Genomic DNA, 8683 nt, shown 5'->3' with positions numbered 1-8683 from the left:
TAGATCCATATCTTTGACACTGTTGCAAAATAGATGTAACAGCGAGGAAGGTGTTTTCCTTTTTTATTTGTTATTTCTTATAATGTTGCCAACTAAGCCAATTAGAAACTTCATCTGTTTCCATGGACACGTGAAAATGAGATTTTTGTTCTTTCCATATGCTGATTCACTCAAATAGGGTTCTAGTTTATAACAATTGCCTTGGAACAATTATGTCCATTTTAATTTTAAAATAGATACAAAGCCTATTGGAATGAGTGACAAGAAACTAGATTTAAGTTAAGTTTTTACAATCATTCAACCTCTTCAAATTTCTATATATGCAACAATTATTGATCATTCTAATATGCTGGCCATTTCATTTGCATGATCTAAGTTAATATGCATAACATATGGAGCCTTTAATTTTTATCATCTGAATTCTCCTTTGAAATGTTTTCTATTGGTGTTTATTGGAAACCTTAACTTCCTACTTGGTGGCAGGCTATTAGCATCTAAAATATTTCTGCTGCTGTTTTTTGGTGGGTGCAGCATGTAGTGACACCGAGTATGCACTATGCAGCAGCTACATTAGTAACTGACAATATACAAAAGAGTCCCCTAATTAGTTGTTAGACACAATGTAAGTTAAGACCCTTATGTAATAAGATATTCAAATTCCTTTTTTTCTCGGATATACAAGTAACAGCAAATTTCAAAAGTTATTCAAGCCCTAGCCAAAAAGAAAGTTACCATTCAAATAATTACTTTTTTCTAATCCTTTGCTTGTTTCAGATGTAAATGCTTTAGAAAAGGGATTAAAAAAATAAAGTAAAATTCTTTAAAAACAAAAGCAAATAAAGTAAAGTAAAATTCTTTGCTTGTCCCTCTTTATCAAGTAAGTTGACGGTGATCCATACATTTTGATTTTCTTTAATAATATACCTTAGCAAGTTGACTAAGTAAATTGAATAGAAAAAACATATTTTTTTAAATTTCTAATTGGATGTCGATTATTATTAATTGGCTAATCTATAATAAAATTAATTAATTTATTAATTAACTAGCTAATGAATGTATGGTTATTCATAATCTAATTGAATATATAGTTTAAATTTCAAAAACCATTGTTTATACCTAAATCTAGAATGGTTTAGTTTTCAAACTCACACATTATGATATAAGATATTTTTCCTTCTTCTACTTCTTTCTTAGGTTTCAGACACAATGTAAGTTAGGACCCTTACATAATAAAGTATTCAAATTCCTTTCTTCTGCATTTACAAGTAACAGAAAATTCGAAAAGTTATCATTCAAATAACAATCCTTGTTTACTTTTCTCTAATCCTTTGCTTGTTTCAGTTGTAAATGCTTTAGAGAAGAGACAAGAAAAAGAAAGAAGTAAAATTCTTTTTTCTTAAAGAAAATAAAGTAAATTTCTTTACTTGTTCCTTTTGTCCGGTTCAAGGTATTTAGAAATTGCAATCTATCTCGAAAAATATTTTTGGCAGAATTATATTATTCTACATATGATTTTGTAAATTTTGATTTTTTTTAATAATATACGAGATGTTTAAATTAATTATTTATTTATGTAAATTATTTGCATCAAACATCAAATCATTCGTATATAGAAAAACTTTGAAATTTTAGCTACCGGATAATTCTATCAGATAATTATTTATGTTTATAAATTTATAGTCAAAATATAATAAAAGACCAAATCTTTAGTCATTGTTAATTCAATAAATATTAGTAAATAAAGTAAATTGACTAAGTGCATGTTTGACCTAACTTTTTTTCAGTTTATTTACCTCTTAAAAATAAAAGTCAGGCCAAATATGATTTTTTGATAAGCTTTTAAAAAAAAAAAGTAGCTTTTTTTTTTAAGAACAAATTTGTTTAAAAAAAGAGCTTAAAAAAAAAGCTCCACCTTGGAGCTTTTTCTTCTCTTCTTTTAAACATACAAGAAAATTTTTATTTTTGTTCAAAAAATATCCTCATTTGTTAAAAATAATTACAATATTACCCTCTCAACAAAAAAAAAATACCTTTTATGATAATTTTAACTAAAATTATAACTTATAAAAAAAAATTTACCAAACAACTTTAATTTAATTTTAAAAGCTATTATTTTTCATAAGAGTTTTATAATAGCTTTTAAGTTATAAAAAAGCCAGACCAAACAGGCTCTAAGTAAACCTACAATTTAAGAATCGTAAATATTAGAAATATTTTCATAGAATATATATAATATTTTCATATTAAGTAAATCATAGTAAATTGAACAGAAAATCTAAATTTTTAAACTTTGAATTGGATGTGGTTTATTATTTTAATTGGCTATTCTATGATAAAATTAGTTAATTAATTAATTATCTAGCTAATAAATGTATGGGTTATTCACAGTTTTACCCAATAGTTTAAATTTCAAAAAAACTTATTTATGCCTACAATCACTAAAATAATGAATGAAGACCAATATTTATTAACAATTTTGAAAGTGAAAATATAAATATTTATGTAACTATTTAGATTGGAAACTTAAGTTGTATACATTAAATGCCGCTTATAAAAAAAAAGGAATGTTAAATACTAAAAATAAAAACATATTGGAAAGGAGAAATTATAAAGTCAGAATATGATACTGTGCTTTGTGATTTTATTTTCAATGTCATTTTGGAAAAAGCCATTACCATTATTTTAATGCAAAAATTAGAAGAAATCATTGATCAAAATTTATTATTGTAAGTGTTACTTACAAGTTACCAAAAAGAAAAAGAAGAAGTCTAACAGTTATTATTAATAATGTTTAGTAGTGTGGTGTTCCAAAGTTTGGCTTGTTAAGAAGCACAAGAAAAGAATAAAGAAACCTACACCATTAAAATAAAGAAAAAGGAATAAGAAGTTTATTTCTTTGGTTATAAATATATTGATCGATTACAAAATCTTTATTATTGTGTCTTTGCTTATCATCCCAACTTGATTATTCACTCATGGAGAATGAGAAGGAGAGAGAGAGTATTGAGAAAATTAACCATTTTAGCCATCCACATCCATTAGTGTTCAATGGTGAAGAGCATAATGATAAAAGAAGAGAAGCTTGCTGCTCCGCATGTTTGGAATCCTTATTAGGCCCAAGATTTAGCTGTGGAGAATGCAAGTTTCAGCTCCATCAAAAATGTGCCGAGGCACCCCCAGAAATTAGTCATTCCCATTTCCATCGTGAGCACCCTATTCTTACTCTTAAGCCAAATCCACCATCGCATTTGTCCTATTTTTGCAATTTGTGCAAAGAAAACCATAAGATGTTTGTTTATGCTTGTACTTCTTGCAATGCTTCCTTTGACATTAAATGTGCTTTACTATCACATAACATGGATGAAAATTTTCGTGAGCTCAAACACCTTACCAAGGATGAACTCAAACGAGCCCATTGTCACCGGTGTCAAAAACCCCTAGTAAGCTCCGTATATGTTCGTCTTGCTTGTCGATTTTACCTTCATAAGAAATGTGCTCAGTTACCTACTCAACTTTTTCACCCTTGCCATCGCAAGCACCTTCTTTATCTTGCAAGTGGTTACCTTTTATGTAAGGTATGCCATATGGAACATTGGAATTTGTTTTATCTTTGCCTTCCTTGCAAGTTTGCTATTGATATTGAATGTCTTCTGTCAATGCCAAGGTGCGATATTGAATGTAATGAGCACTCATTCACTCAATTATTAAGGGATGAACCATTCATTTGTGATGCATGTGGCACTGAGGAAAATTATGTTTCCTATATATGTTCTACATGCCACATTATGATCCATAAAAATTGCATTTCATTGCCACGCATCATCAAAACTACACGGCATCACCATTGTATCATTCACAACTATTTCTTTCAAAAACGAGAGCTTGAAAAGCTTGATTGTGGAATTTGTCTCCGTGAAGTGCAAATGAAGTATGGCCATTACGATTGTTTGAAGCAAGATTGCAATTTTGTTGCACACGTGAAATGTGCAATGGAAAAATATGTTGTAATTGATGAGGTAAATGAGCAGGATGAGGAGTCTAGTGAAAATGTAGTAACGAATTCTTCCATCACTCATATCATTGAAATGAATCAGCGTGAAGAAGCCACGAAGATAAAACATTTCCTTCATGAACATGATTTAACACTTGGCACCAAGATCAAGGAAGATGATGATAAACTTTGTGATGCATGCATGCTATCTATCTCAACTTCTTTTTACTATTGTTCACAATGTGAGTTCCTTCTCCACAAAACTTGTGCTGAATTACCCAGGAGAAAAAATCATTGGTTTCATCTATCTTTGGCCACACTCCATTCAACGAACTTTTTCAACTCTAATTTGTGTCATCACCTCTGCAGTGGCTTTGCTTACAAGAGTGGTAGCGGCTTTAATTATTGTCTACGGTGTGCTAGAATTCCTCATATCCTCACATGTCAAAAGCACAAGCACTCTCTCTCTTTTGATTTTAATTTCAAAGGGCGATGGAGTGCTTGTGGTGTCGCCATTCATCAAAATGGTGCATACAAATGTAAAGATTGCTTTTTTGCTTTGGATTTTACATGCATGACACTACCACAAGCAACTCGGCACAAGTGTGATAAACACCTTTTAGAACTTACTTTTCATGATGAAAATGAAGATTCAGAACAATATTGCTGTGATATAAGTGAAGGAAAAAGAGATCCAAACCATTGGTTCTATCGTTGTGCAATTTGTGATAACTTTGCTCATCTAAAATGTGTTCTTGGAGAATATCCATTTACCAAGATCAAAATTGGGACCATTGTCCCGGTTGTATATTCCAGACACCATCATTCTCTCATTTGTGTTAAAAAGAATTATGACACCTGCTCTCGCTGTGGTCAGCCCTGTCAAGATGTAGCTCTTGAATGTAAATATTGTGCAACCAACTATACCATCCACTTCCATTGTCGGTGACTGTTGAGATTGTTAGCTTTCTTATAAAGTGGTGGTGTAGTTGAAAGGAGAACTTATTGTTTTTGATTGTAAGGGTTTTTATTTTCCTTTGTTTTATGAGTGTCTGTTCAATTTTAGCCTTCTTTTTTTGTAAATCTTCATCAGTTTTAAGTGTTTCTTGATTGGGTTTTTTCCATGAGTGGGTTTGACCTTGAATGAAATTGCTTTTTGTATCTTTTAATTAATTGGTATTGTTTCAATTGTGCTCATTAGGTGTTCAATAAAATTATTTTATTTCTCAAAAAAAGAAAAGTGATGTTATAAACCTTTTTCATAGCAATAAGATTGAATTCACCATATCTGAATGGAGCATCTCACAAGTTTTTTATTGCTAACTAATAACATGCTTATCCAATTTGATTTTAGTTTGATAAGTGCAATTCTCAAGTACGAATTCATTGGAGAGAGGGAAACAACTGTATGCCACGCACAAACAAAGAGGTTACATCTGCAACATACTTAAAAGAAAAGGACTTCCTCATTTTGTCACTTATAAGCTTAAAGAGTGGCCACGAGGCTTCAAGAAGGGGGTTTTAGAGCTCTAACGGGTCTTCAACAAAAATTCCAAATTGCTGTGTGAGTAAAACTAAAAAACAAAGGATGCTCCTGAACAATTCTACCATGGTGCAATAGTGGAAACAGAAAAAAAAAAAGAGTTCGTATAGATCTGAAGAAGAAACAGAAGAAGAAGATAAATTTACAACAAATCTCCATATAAGCGCTAGACTTTGTTCTTTCTTTTGGGTCTTTTCTAACACAGAAAAAAAAATGAGAGTACAAACAAAAGAGACTGATCTCAAATGAGACTGGTCTCAATTTTTCTCTCTCTTTCTGAACAGAAAGAAAAACTTTTGTGAAACACAACAACACTAAAAGCTCAGTGTTGGAGAAAGAGAGAGATAGAGAGATCCACAGGTGGTCGGTGCACATTAATGGGGGCAAGTGGGAGTATATTGTTAATTTAAGGAATAAATGAAGTAAAATGTAGTTTTGTGGTTAATGGATTAGTTGCTTATTGACTTATTTGGATTGACTTACTGTAGCTAGTCTTGCAAGGAGGTGCAGTGTCTACAATTTAGAAAACCCTTGCAATGGTTGGGCAGTCTGCATAGCAGGAGATAACAAACTTCCCCATTGGTTCCCTGTAGAATTAGATCCATATCTTTGACACTGCTGCAAAATAAATGTGGCAGCAAGGAAGGTGTTTTCAGTTTTTATTTATTATTTCTTATAATGTTGCCAATTAGAAACTTCATCTGTTTCCATGGACATGTGAGAATGAGATTTTTAATTTTTTTAATATTCTGATTCACTCAAATAGAATTCTGAAATGTGTATATTACAATTTAGAACTGATGTTTGCTAGGATTTTTTACATCATTTCAAGGAACATGGGAACCTTAACTTAATTATGTCCATTTTAATTTTAAAATATATAGGTACAAAGCCTATTGAAAAGAGCTGTGACAAGAAAATAGATTTGAGTTTTTATAATCATTCAACCTCTTCAAGTTTCTATATATGCAACAATTATCGATCATTCTAATGTGCTGACCATTACATTTGCATGATCTAAGTTAATATGCATAAAATCTGGAGCCTTTAATTTTTATCATCTGAATCCTCCTTTGAAATGTTTGTGTCACAGCCCGAAACTCCCCTCGAGCCCGTGACAACCGCCGCGGTGTCTCGATGGGCACTCGTATCTCGGAATGCCAACCGGAATCCCACAAGGCTTAATATCAGTTTCTCGTTTTTCCCGGTGAGTAACTATTGTCAAATATTATGTTCTAAAGGATTTTGAGCTATTTCCAACTTAAAAATGATAAAATAAAAATTTTGTCTCACAGGGGCATTTTGGTCATTTTTTCCAAAAATCTCAAAATCAGTTAAAAATGTAGTATACAAGTGGAAAACACATATTTCATAATCAAAAATAATTTTAGATGTCTAAAAAATTCGTTTAAAATGAAATTATAACTATTAGTATCAAATAAAAATATTGAATAAAATATTCAATTTTCTCATAAAATAATATTTTAAGAACACTGCATAAATAATTTTTACAGCGTAAAAGTAAAATAAATTCATATATATTGTAATACAGATAATCAAGGTATAAAATTAAATTTGCAGTGACACGTGGGCCTACGAATGACCAAAAGTATCTAGAGAGATAAACCTACATATTTTGAGGATGTCAGTCCAATTGTAATCCTCAATGAAATGAGCTATCTATCGATTATCCTAAGCCTGAAATGGGTGAAAAGGAGGGTGGTGAGATTATAAAATCTTAGTGAGTAAACAAATACCATTTAAATCGGCTAAAGCCGAGTAAAAGGAGACAAATTAAATTATCCCATCATACTACGTATTTCACTATTTAAAAATTTATCCCAACCCATGCATGTCAAGCCTGACCTTATAAAATACTTTCCATGTCATTCATATGATTGACAATATGCTTGCATACTTGGAAAGCTCCGAAAGAAAAATCGTTAAAAGACGACAATGTACCAAATGGTACAATTAAGTTAATTTAAGCCTCGAACTAGATCAAATAGAGAATTTAAAATGAAATTAAGAATATTAAAGTCCTAGAATGGTTTAATATGGTGATTTGGAGTTCGAGGATCAATTTGGAGTCAAACCGAAATTTTCACTGTCCAGGGGCAAAATGGTCATTTGCCACCTAGGGACATAATGGGAATTTTTAGAAAAGTTTTTTTTTTTGGCCCCATTTGACTTATTGGAGTATGATTTGAGTATTGAAGTGTAATTTGAGGGTTTGGCAGTGAAAAAGTTTAATTTCGGTGATTTTTAGAGTGTAGGGGCGAAATCGTAATTTTGTCACTCGTGGACAAAATTTGAGATTTTGAGAGAATTTAGATCAAATTTGACAAATTGGAGAATGGTATGAGTATAAGGGATGAAAAATATGTCTATGAGTAATTTTTCAGTTTTTGGGGCAAAAATGTAATTTTTAACTTTTACAGGGGCAAAAGTGTAAATTTTAAAAATTACTCCACCAAGACTTTGGATAAGTCTGAGAATTTTATCTAAGCTATGGATATGTGGGACAAGTGTATGGTGAAAATTTGGAAACAAACGGATGGCTAGAATTTAAGGAATTAACAAAATATTAAAAAAATAAATAAAATAATATTATATTATTTTAGCCTTTAAAAAGGTAAAAATTCCAGAATTCTAATCTTCTTCAGCTGTCCAAACCAGGGGAGAAAAGGGGGAAAAAAACAAATAAGAACCTTACCTGAAAATTTGGGGAAAATCAAGAGAAATCAAGAAATCAAGCATTGAAAAGGTAAATTTCATTGATTTTCCTTATGATTTTCACTACCCATGCATTTTTTTCTCATTTCCATGCAAAATTAGAAAGTAGGTATGGACACCCATGCTGGCCAAACCTCCATGGATGAGTTTTGAGCTTGATTTTTGGTTGATTTTATTGAATTAAGTGATTTTAGTTAAGTTATATTGAAATATAGCAAAAATAAGCTAGAGATATAATTTTCTCCCATTGAAACCCATTATGCCGAATTTTTTAGGGAAATATTGGTTGCTGATCTTGATGTTTATTTGAGGAATTATGATGAATAATGATGAATTATGAGCCTAGAAAAATAATGGAAATTTTCGGAGCAAAAATATAAATTTTTACCCACTAGGGGTATTTTCGTAATTTG

General features: G+C 30.9%; 1 protein-coding gene across 1 annotated transcript; it reads left to right on the top strand.

Annotated features, from left to right (window-relative positions):
• LOC18592870 lies at positions 2949–5021 on the top strand. The gene has a single exon (XM_018125451.1). It carries the CDS (start codon positions 2976–2978, stop codon positions 4938–4940), a length of 1965 nt encoding a protein of 654 aa, XP_017980940.1. The 5' UTR covers positions 2949–2975; the 3' UTR covers positions 4941–5021.

This window comes from Theobroma cacao, chromosome 8, assembly GCF_000208745.1.
Source record: "Theobroma cacao cultivar B97-61/B2 chromosome 8, Criollo_cocoa_genome_V2, whole genome shotgun sequence".
Taxonomy (NCBI): Eukaryota; Viridiplantae; Streptophyta; class Magnoliopsida; order Malvales; family Malvaceae; genus Theobroma; species Theobroma cacao.
This window is presented reverse-complemented; position numbering and strand designations above follow the sequence as displayed.

What these genes read in the sequence shown, in the direction of transcription:
- LOC18592870 (XM_018125451.1), top strand. Translation starts at nt 2,976, where the DNA reads ATGGAGAATGAGAAGGAGAGAGAGAGTATTGAGAAAATTAACCATTTT.